General features: G+C 41.7%; 1 protein-coding gene, 1 long non-coding RNA gene and 1 other non-coding gene across 3 annotated transcripts; 2 read left to right on the top strand and 1 right to left on the bottom strand.

Annotated features, from left to right (window-relative positions):
- Window positions 1-958: 958 nt before the first annotated feature.
- LOC145344796 (uncharacterized) lies at window positions 959-3,503 on the top strand. Its single transcript, XR_013886978.1, has 3 exons — window positions 959-1,026; window positions 1,136-1,171; window positions 3,458-3,503. It is a non-coding gene; the product is annotated as an uncharacterized LOC145344796 (long non-coding RNA).
- Window positions 3,504-3,526: 23 nt separating this feature from the next.
- On the top strand, window positions 3,527-10,766 carry LOC145345348 (uncharacterized). Its single transcript, XM_080193163.1, has 6 exons — window positions 3,527-3,628; window positions 5,237-5,383; window positions 6,121-6,297; window positions 8,015-8,105; window positions 10,077-10,154; window positions 10,237-10,766. The coding sequence occupies exons 1-6, from the start codon at window positions 3,527-3,529 to the stop codon at window positions 10,482-10,484; spliced, it is 843 nt and encodes a 280-aa protein (XP_080049289.1). The 3' UTR covers window positions 10,485-10,766.
- A 5,514-nt stretch (window positions 10,767-16,280) lies between these two features.
- LOC145345782 (U2 spliceosomal RNA) lies at window positions 16,281-16,472 on the bottom strand. Its single transcript, XR_013887166.1, has one exon. It is a non-coding gene; the product is annotated as a U2 spliceosomal RNA (small nuclear RNA).
- Window positions 16,473-18,909: the final 2,437 nt, after the last annotated feature.

Below are 18,909 nucleotides of genomic sequence, written 5' to 3'. Positions count from 1 at the left end.
GAATAGTCAGCATGGCTTTGTCAAGAGGAGATCATGTCTAACAAATTTGTTTGAATTGGCAGTGCAGTTGATGGTAGTCTACATGGACTTCAGGTAAGGCATTTGACAAGGTCCCACATGGGACAAGGTAAGAGCTCATGAGATTTAGGGCAATTTGGCAAATTTGATCCAAAATTAGCATTGTGGCAGGTCAAAGGTTGTTTTTGTGACTGGAAGCTTTGTCCAGTGGTACAACACAAGGATTGGTGCTGAGTGTCTTGCTGTTTGTAGCATACATTAATGATTGGAGGTACGATAGGTAGGTTTGCGGATGATATGAAAATTGGTCATGTGGTAAATAGCAAGAAGGAAAGCCTTAGATTACAGAATAATATAGATGGGTTGGTCAGATGATAGAACAGTGGCAAGTGGAATTTAGCACTGAAAAGTGTGAGATGATGCATTTTGGGAGGATAGCATGGAATAGGATTACACACAGTGAACAGTAGGACATTAGGAAATACAAAGGATCAGAGGGAGACTGGGGCGCATGTCTGTAACATTTAGATGGGCACTTGAAGCGCCAGTCTGAACGTTCTCCCTGTATCTGCATGAGTTTTCTCCGGGTGCTCCGGTTTCCTCCCACATTCCAAAGACATGCCGGTTAGGTGTATCGGCTGTGCTAAATTCTCCCTCAGCGTATCTGAACAGGCACCAGAGTGTGGCAATGAGGGGATTTTCATAGTAACTTCATTTTAGTGTCCATGCATGCCTACTTGTCACACTAATAAATAAACTTTAAACTAAGAAACACAAATGTCATAGAAAATTAAGGCTCAATTGCTAAAATACTATATTTAAAAAATACAAGGCACTCATTTAAAAATTCATTGATTTAACAAAAGAGATTATAGTGTCTTCTGAATTATTTCTTGATGAATCAATTTACATGATTTTTTTAAACCCACTACACAGGGACCAAAAGGCAGGAAGGGGGATGCAGGAGTACCCGGATGGCCTGGGTTTGTTGGGTTTCCTGGAATTCATGTAAGTTTTATTGTGCCCTACAAATACTAATCTTTCTAATGAGCAGTAATTTTTACTTTAATCATTTATTATGTGTCTACCTATTTTGATGAATCTAACTTTTCTTTAGGGTCATAGTGGATACCCAGGAGTGAAAGGATCGAAGGTATGGATCTTGTCTGACTTGTGCTAACTCACTCTAGCATCAACAAACTATTTTATAATCTACTTTTTTGTAGGTTTTTTTTGTCTTTGTTCTTGCAATGTGAGCATTGCTGGCAAGGCCAGCATTTATTGCCTTTGAACTGAATTACTTCTAGGGTATTCAGAGGCCAGTTATGAGATAATCACATGCTAGGGCCTGGAGTCATACTAAGCCAGAACAAATAAGGCCAGCAGATTTTGTTCCCTGAAGGATATTAGTGAACCAGATGAGATTTATGACAATCTGATAGTTTCATCATAATTATTAATTAGATTGAACATAAGAACATAAGAATAGGAGCAGGAGTAGGCCATCTAGCCCCTCGAGCCTGCCCCGCCATTCAATAAGATCATGGCTGATCTGAAGTGGCTCAGTTCCACTTTCCCGCTTTCTCCCCATAACCCTTAATTCCCTTGTCTGTCAAAAACCTATCTACCCATGTCTTAAAAATATTTAGCAAGGCAGCCTCCACCACTTCAACGGGCAGAGAATTCCAGAGATTCACCACCCTTTGAGTGAAGAAGTTCTTCCTCACCTCCGTTCTAAACTGCACCACCTCCCCCTTATCTTGAGGTTGTGCCCTCTAGTCCTGCTATCCTTTCTGAGCGGGAAGAATCTCTCTACCTCTATCCTATCCATCCCTTTCATTATCTTATATGTCTCTATAAGATCCCCCCTATTGATATTTTATTCCAGATTTACTGATTGACTTTAAATGATGAGATCTGAACTCATGGCCAGAATTTTATAGTCTGGGCTGGGTGTGTGCTGGCTGCCCTGTCTATCCCTAATTGCCCTCCATTTCAGAAGGCATTTGAGAGTCAACCATACTGCTGTGGATCTGGAGTCAGATGTAGGCCAGACCAGGTAAGGACAGCAGATTTCTTCCCGAAAGGACATTTCTTGATGTTGTCATACACGTGTGTAATCTCAAAGTCAGCAACGCATGCATGAATTGAATACATGCCCGCTGATAACTAAAGGGCCAATTAAGGCCATTAAAAGACCAATCAGCAGTGATTTTATGCTGCCCATGTCATTTTTAGATCACCTTGTGGAAAAAAGGGGTGAGCACACATTACATTTTCTTCATTTCCTCTTCCTCTTCCAAGGGCAGGATAAAAGGCTCTGGAACACTAGCTATTTCAGCGATGAGTTTGTAGCTGTGTGAGTATAGAGATTAGCTCGAGTTTCTGAGTTATTGATTAGCTTTTGAGGGTAACTATCAAGATTTTCAGGAGGATTGGAGGACATTGTTCCATCATTTGCAAGGTACTGGTCCACTGTATCTGATCCAATGGGATAGTATCCTCTGATGAGGAAGGGAGGGGCAGGAGGGAAAGGAGGCAAGGTGAGCTCAGACAGTGCCCCAGATGGAGACTGAATGCAACTTTGACAGGGATACAACTTTGTCTCGAATTGTTTGCCTATTATACACATCACTCAATTTCTTTTTACATTAAAGCTAACAAACAGGTAAGTGCAGTGAGGTGTATAAAAGATGGATGATCCTATTACTGTCAGTGTCATACTATTGTCAATGCTGAATTTTAACATGCATTGATTTCTTGCAAGGACATAAAAACATGTGGTAAATGTTCAGGTGAAAGATCTGAAGAATTAAATATTGTTACAATTGGCAGATTTGTCAATTAGTGAAATTAAAACAAAATGCTGTTAATGCCTGAAGTCTGAAATAAGAACAGGAACAAAAACATAAAATGCTGGATTAGCTGGAATTATGGGGGAGGCAATAGCCTAATATTATTATCACTAGACTATTAATCCAGGAACCCAGCTAATGTTCTGGGAACCCGGATTCGAATCCCGCCACAACAGATGGCGGAATTTGAATTCAATTTAGAAAATATCTGGAATTAAAAATCTACTGATGACCATGAAACCATTGGTGATTGTTGGAAAAACCCATCTGGTCCTTTAGGGAAGGAAATCTGTCATCCTTAATGAGTTTGGCCTACTTGTGACTCCATAGCCACAGCAACGTGGTTGACTCTCAGCTGCCCTCCAAGGGCAATTAAGGATGGGCAATAAATGCTGGCCAGCCAACAACACCCATGTCCCATTAGTGAATGAATAAAAAGCTTAGCAGGTCTGGCAGCAACTGTGGAGAGAGAAACAGAGTTAACGTTTCATGTCTTGAAATCTAGCGTTTTCAGTTTTTATTGTCAATGTACAGTTTATTTTCTGCAAAAGGACTTTGAACATGAACCATTTGTTTTTTCTCAGGGTGATACAGGTCCTGATGGAATACAGGGCACTGAAGGTTTAAAGGTAATATAAAAATGTCATTTTAAAATGTTATTTGAAGGGCAGTCGAGAGTAACCGTGATATCAATGACATTTTGCAATTTATTTTGGGTGAAGGGTGAAAAAGGAGAAAAAGGACCAAAAGGAGAAGTAAGTGAAACATCGGCTTTACATTATTATGCTCACTTGGCACTTAAAAGGGTAAATTTGAGTAATGAGTGTTGACATTTTAGGAGCAAAAACGAATGATGAAGGGTTCAAAGGATATAGAAAATTAGTTTTCCTTCATGTGGGAATCCAAACATGAGGACAAATTCTTAAAATTAGGCTTAGATTTCTATCTCCTCCTTTCTAACAAATTAGTAACCCGCATCACAAACTGACCTTAAATCTCAGGCATGTAACCTTATAAAATGCCATCCAGAAGTTCATACTGACAATTCCCATCAACCATCCACCATACCAGTAACCCCCCTCAAAATACTCAACTGGATTAGTGAGACATGACTAACCAGGTGTGATTGGAAATCTCTGAAGTAGCCAGCAATAGGAGTGTGGTCCCCAGAACATGGATCCAGTGCCACAAAAGGTTCAATGACCATCACAAGTTCCTGCTGCCTGTAACCGATCAAATGCCCAGGCCCTCTGTCTCCAATGAGATTCCAGAAAATTCCTCATATTTAACATTATGTTGATGTTGAAGTTTAAAATTTATTATTCTCATATGTAGGCTGACATTAATACTGCAGTGAAGTTACTGTGTAAATCCTCTAGTCACTACACTCCGACGTCTATTCAGGTACACTGAGGGAGAATTTAGCACGACCAATGCATCTAACCAGCAAGTCTTTCGGACTGTGGGAGGAAACTGGAGCACCTGGGGGAGAGCCGTGCAGGTGTGGGAAGAACGTGCAGACTCTGCACAGACAGTGACCTAGTTGGGAATCAAAGCCAAGTCCCTGGCACTGTGAGGTACTAGTGCTCATCACTTGCCACTGTGCCCTCCCTGAGTACCTACATTGGGCTGGCCTGACTGGCTTCCTGCTGTTCCTTGCCGTCACTACCCACATCCACTTTGACCATTCGGGCAGTCTGCAGTGTAACTCTGCACAATGACATGGCCCTATCACAGGGGGAAACCTGAGAGCTGATAACCTAGCTGAGTGAACAGGAGATCCGCAGGAGGCCAGAGTCCAGCTGTTGGGTACATGGGGAAGATTGTGTAACCCAGCCCCATACTAGAAGTCAGGAAGCAGCTCACTGTGCATTGTCCAGTACTTTACAAAATTCCAGGCAATTGTAAAAGCTGCAAGTGTTGAAACTGAAACTAAATTTTGATGCACTTGATAGATGAGCAACAGTAACTGAGCAACTACACAAAACTGAAAAGTGCAATTGTAGTCAACAGCATTATTCAAGAGAGTTTCCATTTTCAAAACCACTCTGGACCAAAATTACATTATTAGATGCTATTCTTTGTGGGGATATCTGTATTCACTGCTCTTGTTCTTTGGAAAGTAGAGCCACCTTTGCCTCATTCCACTCCACAATTGGTGACTAGGTCCCATACGCTGGAATTCCTTTCCAGATCCCTTCATCTCTCCACCCTCCCTAAAACCTGGCTCCTTCTCCCAATATCGCTTTCTTTGGCTTCACGTTGACTTTACACTGTGAGACACTTCTTACTTTAAATGCACAATGTAAACTGAAGCTTTTAAATTTGTGTTTTTTGTCATAAACTTTTACTTCACTTTCCAGCCTGGGGATGAAGGGGCACATGGGCCAGAGGGTCTCCAGGGTAAACGAGGGCCTCCGGGGGAACCAGGTGATTCGGGCCCTGTTGGAGAGCAGGGTATAACTGGTGAAGCAGGCCCGACTGGATCCTATGGAACTGCTGGACCTCCTGTAAGTAAAATCTTCAATTTATTATTGTCCTACAAAGAAGGGTATCGATAAAGTTGTGTTCTGTGTGGAGTCTGCACATTCTCCCCATGTCTGCATGGGTTTCCTCCCACAGTCCAAAAGACGTACAGGCTAGGTGCAGTGGCCATACTAAATTCTCCCTCAGTGTACTCGAATAGGCGCCGGAGTTAGTCAGCCAACAAGTGAGATGCTAATTTCATATAATGAAGACCAATTTTAACAAATGGTATTTTTACTGGTAACCTAATAATCTTACAAATGGGGGCAATTATATTTTAAATAACCACTTTGTGCTTCAATACTATATACACATTACAAAAGTTTTCCTACAATAACTAATGAGATGATAGCAACCAAGTTTTCAGCCAGGTGAATATTTTGAGTCTCAAGAAAAAAAGTTGGCTTTGTTATTCAGATTGTAAACAATAGATTTTTTTTATTTTTAAAGTTTAAAAGTTTATTTATTATTGTCGCAAGTAGGCTTACATTATCACTGCAATGAAGTTACTGTGAAAATCCCCTAGTCGTCACACACCAATGCCTGTTTGGGTACACTAAAGGAGAATTTAGCATGGCCAATGCACCTAAACACTAAAAAAAAATCTTGACTGATATTTTCAACATGATTGGAATAATCCAAGTTCATAATCTAACACAAATCTTAAATCAGCACATTGCACAGCAGTTGAAGCATAATTTTGTTCATATTTTTATTTTAGGGTCCAATTTTGCCCGCCAGTCACGTGATTGATGTCTGCAAGAAACTTGTCCTTGAACAAATATCACTATATACAAGCATCGTGAGAAGGAAGTGTTTCAGTGCATGCCCTCTTTATGGTGATGTGCCAATAGGACCTCCTGGACCAATTGGTGAGAATGGACAACCCGGCCAAACTGTGAGTAAACAAACTGTATGGTGAAAGAATCGAAAGAACCAGAACTGCTGATCCATAGCTTGTTGACTTTTAGGCCAGTTTTCAAGGAGCATATAAGGGCAGGAATAGGCCCCTGGTGATTTATATCAGTTTCATTAACAAGTGATTTTATTTCTTTGCATAAGTACATTTGAACTCTCTGGATATTGAATTTCCTTCCTAGATTTCAAAAAATGTCCTTATTTTAAATTATTCCCCTCCCTGTTTTTATTGTTATTTTCTCCTGTCTAGGATCCTTCAATATCTTGTATTATTCTGACTCAGACAGCAATGAACTAATCTATTTCCTGGCTTTTATGCTGCAATTGAACCAATTGCTGGGAGATGTGCTGAGGCAATGCAAGATGACTCAACCTTTAGTTGTTTTACACACAGTAGCCGGGACATTTAATCATAACAGAACCAACGGAATATGATCCTGGTGCAGGGCATACTGGACAGGCCTGAGAAGGATGACGGCTGGACCGTGAGACATTTGTCTATTGGCTTCATTTGGGAGTACTTGCAATCTGTGGATGCCAGCTGGCCACAGAGGTCGCTCATTCAATCTATCTAAGGTTCACTAAGAGGAAAGCAGTCAGAAAGAATGGCAAGTTGTGGTGGCAGAGTTAGCAGTTTTGAAGTGGAAACTCATGATTCCATTCTAAGGTATCTTTTAAAGACATCTCTAATATTTTGGTCATGTCCTCCAGAAATCTTCTTAAGAATAACTAGTCATGGTGCAGTGAAACTGGATAATCATCAATGTCCTGACACTGCTTCGTTCATGGCAAAGAAATTCTGGCTTTTGGTTCTGAATGAAAGTAAGACTCCATATTGGACACACACGGAGCAGGATTTTTCAGCCTTGCTTGCCCCAAAACTGGATCTCACCCCAGATCAACAGACTTATCAGGTTTGCCCTTGCCCATTCCAATTCCCTTGGCGGGGAGAACCGGAAAATTTGCCCCAAAAGGTTTGATGTTTGTTTTGCACAGCCAACAGGGCCAGCTCTACAGCACTTGATAGGGGAGGCGGTGGTGTAGTGGTATTGTCACTAGACTAGTAATCCAGAGACTCAGGGTAATATTCTGGGGACTTAGGTTCAAATCCCACCATGGCAGATGTTGAGATTTGAATTCAATGAAAACCTGGAATTAAAGAACTCATGATGACCACAAAACCATTGTCAATTGTCATTAAAAACCCATCTGATTCACTAATGTCCTTTAGGGAAGCAAATCTGCCTTCCTTTCCTGGTCTGGCCTAAATGTGACTCCAGACCCATGTGGTTGACTCTCAACTGCCCTCAGATGGGCAAGAAATGCTGACCCAACCACTGATATCCAGATCAGATTTGGAAGTTGTCCCACACCCTTGAAACTAGACAGCTTGTTGGGTAGAAAATAGAAGCAGTGAGATAACTCCCAGGAGTTCCTCTGAAGTTACCAGAATTATGGTGGTACAATACATCAGTATTGTAATCAACAACAGTAGCTACCCTTTCAGGACTGACATGTTTGTTATTCTCGCTCATGAAAGATGCGCAATTAAATAATATGAAGAAACCGTACTTGGCCAATATGGTTTACTGCATAAATCATTGTATGAGTATTGACTAATTTTTGTTTGTCATTTTAAGTAGATTTATCTGATAAACAACTTCTAACTCTCATTAGACTCTCGATCTATTTTTAAGGGTAAACCAGGAATCAATGGACAGGATGGAGAACAAGGCCTTGAAGGATTTTATGGAGAACCGGGTGATCCAGGATTGCAAGGGCTGAAAGGTCTGCTTAATAACGATGATTAGAAAGATCAGATTCCATTTTGCGGCATCTTTTTGATAGGTCGTTGTTACAATAGTAGAGTCTTTGGAGGGATCATACCAAAAAAATTCCAAATACCAAACAAGTGTGTACATTTGCACCTTTTTTTGGATGACATAAAAATCGAATCTTACCTGACTTGGTCAAAACAAATCTTGCCAAATGTATCTTCTGCCAGCAGGGGAGTGGGTAGGGCCTAAATCACCTGAAAGCCGGCTGATAGGAGCAGAGGGTGCAATTACTCTTGTGTAGATTTCTGTGCCCTGAGAGCACAGAGTCCTGTCACTGTTTCTCCTAGATGTAGCAGGCCTTCATGGCCAAAACCTGCCCCCTCTCCCGCTTCCACAGGGATCCACGGCCAATCCTAACCCCACCCAACCCACCCAAACCAAATACCGATCCCCTTCACTGATCGCCAACCTCATGCACCCAACCAATCGCCATTTTCTCCCGCCAAATGCTATTGCAGAGCAGTAGCAATTCCACACTCCTCCAATTATTGTGCAGAATACGCAGGGGTCCCCCACCACCCCCATGATCGCTGTTGCAGAATCTGCAACGATTCCCCCACCCACTGAACAGTCCACTGCCAGTCTGGTCGTGCCCCATCGGATCCCCCCCACTCTTGGCACTGCCTGGTGGGTCCTGCCAGTGACCTGTCTAGCAGTGCAAGGGCTGGAAATGGCAGAGTGCCAGGGTGGCCTCCAGTTCTATTGGCAAGGCCATGACAGTGGGACAATATGTGATCCTCGCCAGAGAGAATCTCCACCTGCGAGGCTACAGTGGTAAGTGAGTCCAGATGATTCAGTCCTGGGCTCTAATTCGATTAAAATCAGACTCAGAACATTTCTAAACATTATAAAAGGCACAAGGCTAATCTTGGCTGATATCTGGTTATGGTAAGATCACAGGAGGCGAGAAATCGGGTGCGAATGTGATTTCCTGGCTCTCATGATTTTATCAGCAGAGAAAAATGATAAGATCACCCCCGATGTTTCAATTTTCGTTATTTTCATTCTTTTCTGTTTTTTTTTCTAGTAAGTTTTGTTTTATTTTCCTCACTCACCTATCGTATTATACAAACCCTTTCTCCCATGTCCCCATCCTCTGCGGTTTTCTCCCCTTGTGCTAAAAATAGTCCTCCCAATCACGTGATGAAAATGCCCAGTCCTATCATGAGAAAAACACTGAGACTCAGATCAGAGAGAGGGAGCAGTGGAGAGATTAGGGGAGGGGGAAGGTCGAGATCACAATCAGGGCGAGGGGGGTAGGGTAGGATGAACAGTAACCATCTATGGCCCATGGTTTTAATCTGAGGTTATGAGGAGTCGGACATAAACTTATCTCGTCAGTGGTGGTTTGCAATGGTTCCTTTAAGGTCTGTCGACTAGGCAGCATGTAAACCTAGTTTTCCTAAATGCAGCTGGCAGCTTCAAGGCAATGCCATATTGCAAAGGCAAAATCCCTTATTTGCTGTGCAAAGAATTTAACAACTGTTATAACCCAGAGCCTGGGCTCCTTTTTTGGCCTACACTAATATTGTGAGTGTTACTTCTGATCTACTTGATTACATGTTTCCTGCCTGTCATATTGAAGTCTTAAGTACCTCGTGGCGCTGTGAGGCATAGTAGTTACCACTGCTGCCTCACAGCACCAGGGACCGTGGGTTCAATTCCTGGCTTTGGTCAATGTCTATGTGGAGTTTGCACATTCTCCCCGTGTCTGCATGGATTTCCTCCGGGTGCTCCAGTTTTCTCCCACAGTCTGAAAGACGTGCTGGTTAGGTACTAAATACTCCCTCAGTGTACTCGAACAGGTGCTAGAGTATGGCGACTAGGGGATGTTCACAATAACTTCATTGCAGTGTAAACGTAAGCCGACTCGTGACACTGATAACTAAACTTAAACTTACTGCTGCATTTCTTTTTTCAGGTGAACATGGAGACACAGGTGATCAAGGTTCTCCGGGAGTTGGGCTCCCTGGATTTATAGGAGCACAAGGCTCAAGAGGTAAGGTGTATTATAGATTAGATCATGTGCATTTTACTAATGGTTGTATCTTTTCGAAACTTAGCTTTGGTTTTGCATGTAGGTGAGCCTGGGAAGTCTGGATTGGGTATACCTGGACAACCGGGGCAACAAGGTCCACGAGGTCACACAGGGCAACCAGGCGTAAGAGGGCACCAAGGACGCAGGGGACCTCCAGGTGTGTGTGGAGTAATGGGATGTGACTGGAATGGTGTTTCTAGTGCTTCAATTCCTAACACTGAAAATCAACGCCCTCCACCACAACGCATTCCACTTCCACAGAATTTCATTGATCAGGAAGAGTATGTTTAAATAGCAAGAAAGTGAACATTCTTAGATGCCACTAAACAAATAAGTATATTTGTAACATGAATCATCTTTTCAATCACGTGTTAAAAACTGGATTTAAAGGAATTCTACAACAGTTTAAGCGGGATTCTGACATAGAAGCATTCAGTCATAAACCCCCGGATGGTGGCTTCGCACCGTTGGCTCCTCGGCCAAGCACATATACCAAATGTCCGAACCTGCGGTTCCTCTCGTACTGAGCAAGATTACTATTGCAACAACACTTTGTAATCATCAGTAGGGTAAAAGTAAAGCTGTAATTATAACCGACAAAATATAAACTTTTAACAATTCCTACACTCGTAATTCTTCATTCTTTCGCTGTGTTTCTTTGTCCTGTACAGAGGTTTCTGCTTTTCTTGAATTAAATCTAAATGTTTCTGTGTATTACAAATTAGTGTAAATTCAGTGGCAAAAGGAATAAATCAAAAATTAATGTTCTGATGTTAGGGTTGCTATAAATAAACATTCTGAAATGCAGCAATAATCAGAGAATCTCTACAGCGCAGATGTAGGTCTTTCAGCCCATCGAGTTTGCACCAACAACAATCTCACTCCAGCCCCATCCCCACAACCTCACATATTTACCCTGCTAATCCCTCTAACCTACATATCCTGGCACATTAAGGGGCAATTTAGCATGGCTGTTTTTAAAAGTTCTATTCACAGTTCTCAATGTGCCTTGAAAATTTTATGGCGTATACCAGCTTGATGACCATTTTACAAGTACACAAGTTAAATACGGATATATTGAAAACTAGTGCAGATACATAGGGCAGCACAGTGGTTAGCACTGCTACCTCGATTATCTGTTCGATTCCCGCCTTGGGTCACTGTCTGTGTGGAGCCTGCATGTTCTCTTCATGTCTGCATGGATTTCCTCGGGTGCTCTGGTTTCCTCCCACAGTCCAAAGACGTGCTGGTTAGGTGAAATGGCTACGCTAACTTCTCCCTCAGTGTACCCAAAGAGGCACCAGAGTGGGGCGACAAGGCCATTTTCTCAGTAGCTTCATTGCAGTGTTCATGTAAGCCTACTTGTGACACCAATATAAACTTAAATTTTAAACTAATTGACAAGCTACCTGCACGCCTATACGTGAAGGATAGACTCCAGAATAAAAGTGCTAAGTGATTAAAAGCTACTATATAGGCCACTGATAGCACTCCATTTTCCACTCCCAGCTAAATTATTGATCTTTTTTATGATAAATTTAGGAAAGTTGGGTTGTAATCACCACTTGCTTTTAAATATTGATGTTCTGCCTTGCAAAAGACAGGCTTAAAGTAGAACCAACCCTTAATAATGCTCTAAACAAAATTACAACAAAAAACATCAATGTCTTCTCCTTAGTGTGTAATGAAAAAAAGAATCCGGTTAAGAGATCCAATGTAAATTCTGCTGGCAGTAATACTCAATTAATGCAGGGAGTCAATGGCCCAGTGATATTATCGCTAGACACTTAATCCAAAAACTCAGCAAACGTTCTGGGGACCCGTCATGGCAGATGATGGAATTTGAATTCAATATTTAAAAATATCTGAAATTAAGAATCTTCTAATGACCGTGAAACACTTGTCGATTGTCAGAAAAGCCCATCTGGTTCACTAATATCCTTTAGGGAAGGAAATCTGCCTTCCTTTCCCAGTCTGGCCTACATGTGACTCCAGAGCCACAGCAGTATGACTAGAGATGGGCAATAAATGCTGGCCACTCATGTCCCATGAATGAATAAAGAAAGAAAGCTAAATCCTTAGCTGAGCAGGTCATAAAACCTTTACACTACTACAGAGTCTTGTCCATTCTGTATGGAAATAAGAGGCTTCACTTTGAAGATTCCCACCATTGGGTAAAACACTCTCTTTCAATCCTACATTCAAAGAAAGTCATGGACCCACAAAACGTGAATACTAGACATCCATTTATTTCAGCACCACAAGTGCCATTTTACTTCCGTCCTTTTTTCTTGTTGTGTGTACAATTCTGATTCTTTTTCTCGTTAGACACTCCTCCTTGTTTAGCAGGAGAGAGCCCACCCTGCCTCCAGGATTATTTTGAAGGCATTATCAACTAATCTGAGATCGACGAATTTTTGTTAAGCAAAGTGATGAAGGGCCAAACACTGGTATGGAGTTAGGCTACAGATCAGCCATGATCTCATTGAATAGCGGAAGAGGTTAGAGGGGCTGAATAACCTACTCTTGTTCTTGTGTTGCTAATTTTGGATTATACAAGGACATACAAGCACACAATATACAGGAACAAGTGTAGGCTGTCCAGTCCCATTGTTGGTTTGATTGTGGTCTCAATTCCAATTTATTAGAGTCCAATACCCTTTTACTCCCTTGTTCAACCTTTCCTTATAAGATAACCCGTATCCCAGGAATCAGACAAGTAAACTGTCCCTGAAATGCTTCTAGTGCAATAATATCCTTTCTTAAATCAGGAAACCACTACAGAAATAAAGTTTACTAACAAAACCAAGCTACAATTCATGCTTAAATCTTCTTGTTATGGATTGAGTTGGTGATTGCATAATTAAAAAAAGTACAGTTCCGAAAAAAAAGTAAATTTCAAGAAACAAAATAAAGAACCCAAATTAAAAAAGAAGGCAAAAGAAATAAAGAGGGGAGGAAGTTAAAGAAGCACTAAGGCTCAAGCTCCGGTAACTGCAATGGCAGGCAAATGTGGTACCCTGGAAACATTTGATGAAAACATAGAAATATGGAATGCTTATGAAGAGATGTCAATATTATCTTGCAGCAAACAGGATAGGAGATGAACTTAAAAGTAATTAGTTTCCTTAGCTGAGCAGGTTATAAAACCTTTACACTACTACAGAGTCTTGTCCATCCCAAGAAGCTTGGTGGAAAAACCTGCGAGGAAGCGACCAAGATTCTAGAAAATCACTTTTCACCTAAACCATTAATAATTACTGAGAGATTCAGATTTCATTGGCAGAGCCAGGAAGAGGGTGAAACTATATCACAATTCGTAGCAACGTTAGCAGAGAACTGAGCGTGACCTGATCCTCCAAGGCGTTCTGCGAGAAAGACTTGTTTGTAGACTTGAAATAAAACAATTCAAAGACAATTGCTCACTAAAAGTACTTTAACGCTAAAATTGTTGGTGAAATTCTGGTGTCCATGGAATTGACCATGAAAGAAGCTTCCCAACTTGGAGCTGGAGCCAACATGTACAAGATGGGAATCGACAAAAAAAATCTGTTAAAATGCAAGCGTGCCGTAAGTATGCTCTGGTGGGGTGCTCTCCATCTGAACGTTACAGCAAAGAAAATATATTTTTTAAACTATGATGTATGCATAGTTTATATATCCTTTGTCATATATTAATGTGGTCAGCTCACTTGTCCAGCAAGATAAATGGATGAAAAGGTTGCTACGTTGTGGATCACTAATGCCATTGAATACTAAGGGGAGATGGTTAGATTATCCTTTGTTGGAAATAGTAATTGCCTGGCACATCGGTGGCCCAAATTTCACACATTACTTATATCCACATCTCGTACGTATGGACACAAACTGCTTTAGTATCAGGATGGTGCTAAACGTTGTGCAGTCGTCAGCAAAATCCCCACTTCTCACCAAACGAAGGGAAGGTTATCGTCGAAATAGTGGAAGTGTCCTGAGCCTGGGACACTACCCTGAAGAAGCCCAGAAATTATGTTTCGGAACTGAGATGACTGACCTCCAAATACCACAACCATCTTACTTTGTGCTAGGTATGATTCCAACTAGTGCAGAGATCAGATTCCATTGACTCCAGTTATGTCTGGGCTCCTTGATATCATACTGGGTCAAATGTTGCTCTGATGTCCTTGATAGAACCCAAACTGAGTGTCAGTGAGAAGGTTATTGCTGAGTAAATGCTGCTTGATAGCTCTGCCGATAATACCTCCATTACTTAGCTAATTGAGAATGAACAGACAATTAGTTAGTCTGGATTTGTTCTGCTTTTTTGTGGGTAAGGACATACCTGGGAAATTTTCCACATTGCCAGGAGATGGCAGTGTTGTAGCTCTACTGGAACAGCTTGACTAGGGCTGCTGCTAAATTATACAGAAGTCTTCAGTTCTGTTACCAGGATGTTGTCAGTACCGATAGCCTTTGCAAGAGCTAGCGTTTTTCAGGCATGAATTAAATTGGTTAACTTTGGCATCTGTGATGCTGGGATCCTTAGGAGGAGGCCGAATTGGATCATAGAAACGTAGAAAATAGGAGCAGAAGTATGCCAATTGGTTCTTTGAGCCTGCTCCACCATTTATTATGATCATGCAACTCAAACTGTTATCGCTTTCCCACATTTCCTTAGATCCCTCTAACCCCAAAAGGTCCAACACCTTGAAAACATACAATGCTTTGGCCTCGACTGCTTTCTGTGTTAGAGAATTCCACAGGCTCATCATGCTCTGGGTGAAGAAATTTCTCCTCATTTCAATCCTAAATGGTTAACTTGATTACCTTCATCACTCACCTGATGAAGGAGCAGCGCTCCAAAAGCTCGTGACTCCAAATAAGCCTACTGGACTTTAACCTGGTGTTGTGAGACTTCTTACTGTGCCCACCCCAGTCCCACACCAGCATCTCTACATCCTAGTTACTATGAATATAGTCCTTACAAACTATAAACTACAAAATAAAGATCTTACCAACTACAGGCGATAAAAGTAGTCAACGCTAACCCAGCCATACTCACCCAAATCAGTTGTTTCCACTTGTCCCACGTGACTTTTGAATCCTGATGTCATTTCAAGAGTTGCAAACTCCAAGCTGGTACTCAGATTTCTCATTGTACTCTTGCGCTGTTTTCAATCTCCTGACAATTTTTTTTCTGTACCCTTTTGTTACTTTATTTCTAATCAAAAATCCAATTTGGCCCAAATATGAGTCCTTAAATGAGAGACATTATGGATCCAAGCTGAAAAAACAGTCCATTCTCCTGTTTTGGGCTCAGTCAAACCACATCCCAGCAGATGGCTTTTCAAAAAATTGCTTCAATCTCCTGACAATTCTTTTTCGTTATATCCAATCAAACACAATCAAAGTCCAATTCAAAGTCTCGACCAGCGAGACTTTACAGATCCAGGCTGACAAGATAGGCTGCCGGATTCCTGTCTTGGGCTCGATCTACATGATCCAAGCAGATAGGAGAAAGTATTTCACCCCCCCCTCCCTCCCTCCTGTGCTTGCTCTCATTTGCATCTTATCCAACAGGCCCAGATGCTGTTTTAAAAAATTGTTTCAAATGAAGCCACAGTGTAACCTCACTGACTTCTATCAAGTGCAGGAGCAAAAAACTACACTTGATCTCAGCCAAAACACCAAGAAGTCTCCTGACAATTTTTTTTTGTTTATATCCAATTCAATCCAAAGTCCAACCCAAAATCTCAGCAAGTGAGACATTCCAGATCCAAGCTGACAAGACAAGGCTCTCACTCCCTGTCTTGGGTTTGATCTACATGATCTAAGCTGATTGGAGTAGGTGTAGCTCCTCCTCCAAGGCTTGATCTAATTTGCATCTTTGCCAAAAGGCCCAGATGCCGCTTTTAAAAAAGTGCTTCAAACGAAGCTGAAATGTAACCTAATGACTTAAACCAAGAGCAACATGTCAATTATTTTTTGTTTACTTTATTCCAATCCAATCAAGTCAAATTAAAGCCAAATCAGAGTCCCAACAAGTTGGGACATTCCTGATCCAAGCTGACAAGACAGGGCTCTCACCTCCCATCTTGGGCTTGATCTACATGGTCCAAGCTGATTGGAGTAGGTATAGCTCCTCTTCCAAGGCTCGATCTCATTTGCATCTTAGCCAAAAGGCTGAGATGCTGCTTTAAAAAATTGCTTCAAAAGAAGCTGAAATGTAATCTAGTGACTTCAACCAAGCACAGCATGTCAATACTACACTTGATCTTGGCCAAAAGGCCAAGAAGCGATAGCCTGTAAACTTCCACTCGGACGCTCCCCCCCCCCCAATCCCCCCCCCTCGCCCCCCAACCCCCCCCCTCATTCCCCCCCCCCGACCCCCCCTCATTCCCCCCCCCCGACCCCCGACCCCCCCTCATTCCCTTAGCCACCGTCTTTCTCGTGCATCTTGTTGAGCATGTCAAAACAGTCACCCTGACTAAATGGTGCAGTTGCAGTGAAATGCAACAGGGGGCATGGTGTGCATGCCCTGACTCTAAAGTCTCCCAACAATGAACTCTTGCCCTTGTATCCTCTCCTCAAGCTGTAAATGCTCCTGACTGTCTGTGCCGGTGTCCTCCTCTCACACTCTCCTCTAGATGCTGCTGAATGGAATCATCTACTCATTACTTCTGGCTGAAGGTGGTTGAATGATTCCCCCATCATTGAGAATGGGAATATTTGTGGAGTCTCTGCCTCCAGCTAGTAGTTTAATTATCCACCACCATCCGCAACTAGGCTGCAGAGTTTTGAGCTGATCCACTGGTTATGGGATCACTTAACTCTTGCTATCACATGCTGCTTCCTGTGTTTGGCATGCAATTAGTCCTGTACTCTAGCTTCTGTAGGCTGACACCTCATATTTAGGTGTACCTGGTTCTCCTGCCATGCCCTCCATTGAATTAGGGTTGATTCCCTGGCGTGATGGTAGAATGGGGGAATTTGTCCAGCTACCATATTGTTATGATACAATTGTTTACCATTTTGCTGCTGCTGATAGCCCACAGTGCCGCCTCAATGCCCAGTTGGAGTTGCTTGATCCATTCCACACAGAGGAGGGTATTCTCAATATGAATATGGGACTTCATCTCCACTAAGATTCTGCAGCAGTCACTCCTGCCAATACTGTCATGAATCAATTTGAATCTGAACCATTATCAACCTGAATCTGAATCATTCTGAACTAGAGTCATTTTGAATTGGAATTGTTCTGAATCTGAATCATCCTTGTAGTAGAGCAGAGTCCAGTACTAGGCAAATCCAGGGTGTGCATGTAACAGCAGGAAAAGAAATGTCTAAGGAATGATCCACCATAACTGCAGGCAGACATACCAAATTAGCATCTCAGACTGCCAACATAGTTACTTTACAGATCAGATCATTTCAAGGCCTTGGCGAACAATGCAGGGTCGATACTGATGAGCAAGGCTCCACTGAACCTAGAGAAGCCATTGTTCAAAGAAACTGGGAGATGGGGCAGTTATCGTACACATCATTTTTGTATCACAAAACAGACAAGAATAGTTGGACACAACTGATTAACATTGTGCCCAGGACGACAGACCCACCTAATGTGATCAACTATAATCAATTCAAGCTATTCGTACCAATGATATCCTGTATTACTTTGGACCCCAGAGAACTGTGTAAGTAATGTGTACAGACTTCGTATCTTCAGAATCAGTCTAAATACAAACTGGACTTCACTGAATCCGGGCTGATTTTCCCTCATGCACGTGGAAATGAAACTGTTTTACTGAAGCCTGACACGGACTCAAAGGCTCATCGTTTATTCCCTCCTGCAATCATTAATCTGACTCATTCTGAATCAGACTCGTTCTAAATTTTATTCATTCAGAATTGGAATCATTTCAAATCTGAATCATTCTGATTTTAAATGATTAAGTATCCATATCAAATTGTGTGTTAATCTGAATCATTCTGTATCTGAATTTGCTCAATCTGAATCTTCTTAGGATCAGAATCATTCTGAATCTGCATCGATTCTCTCTGAGTGTGAACCATTATCATTCTGAATCTAAAACATTGTCATACTGAATCAGTCAGTCTGAAACTGAATAAATCAGAATTTGTACTTGAATAATTTGAATGTAAGTTATTCTGAATCTTAATCATTCTAAATCTAAATAAATCTGAACCTGAATCATTTTGATTTGGAATTATCCTGAATCTCAATCGCCATCATTCTGAATCTCAATCTCCATCATTCTGAATCTCAGTATGATTCTAAGTTAATCTGAACGTGAATCACGCGGACATGAAATTCAGTTGTCAATACTGCTGGAGGCCTTCCGTTTGTGTGATTTTTGCTGGTCACCTCATGCATGATCTATGCAGTATTACCAAAGTGGAATGGTGCACACATGATCATGTGTCCATGGACCTAAAACGGGCACTACCATGACGTCAGTGATCCAAGGTGGCTGGTGCAACATGAGGACACCAAATTTAGTCAACAAATCTCCTGGCAATATCTTCATCACTTTTAAAACAAGCATCAATGAGCAAAATGGTCTCTGTTCTGGTATTAGTTAACGGACGACTCAACAAATTATAGCTTGCTGAGGTGGTTCTGAATGTATTTTTACAGAGTCAATTTTTGTGAAAGCACTGCAATGAGCTGCTGGAGACCTTTGGAGGCTTCTGCTGACCGCTGCAAGGAGGGAAA

This window comes from Carcharhinus amblyrhynchos, chromosome 7, assembly GCF_965287045.1.
Source record: "Carcharhinus amblyrhynchos chromosome 7, sCarAmb.v2.hapA, whole genome shotgun sequence".
Taxonomy (NCBI): Eukaryota; Metazoa; Chordata; class Chondrichthyes; order Carcharhiniformes; family Carcharhinidae; genus Carcharhinus; species Carcharhinus amblyrhynchos.
The sequence above is the reverse complement of the archived record's forward strand: the minus strand, read 5'-3'. Positions and strand labels throughout refer to the sequence as shown.

Bases quoted from the DNA above. Each gene is read 5' to 3' on its own strand.
- LOC145345348 (XM_080193163.1), top strand. From the start codon at position 3,527: ATGTTATTTGAAGGGCAGTCGAGAGTAACCGTGATATCAATGACATTT. The intron at 5,384-6,120 runs GTAAGTAAAATC...TTTTTATTTTAG, and splicing joins ATGGAACTGCTGGACCTCCT to GGTCCAATTTTGCCCGCCAG. The intron at 10,155-10,236 runs GTAAGGTGTATT...TTTTGCATGTAG, and splicing joins AGGAGCACAAGGCTCAAGAG to GTGAGCCTGGGAAGTCTGGA.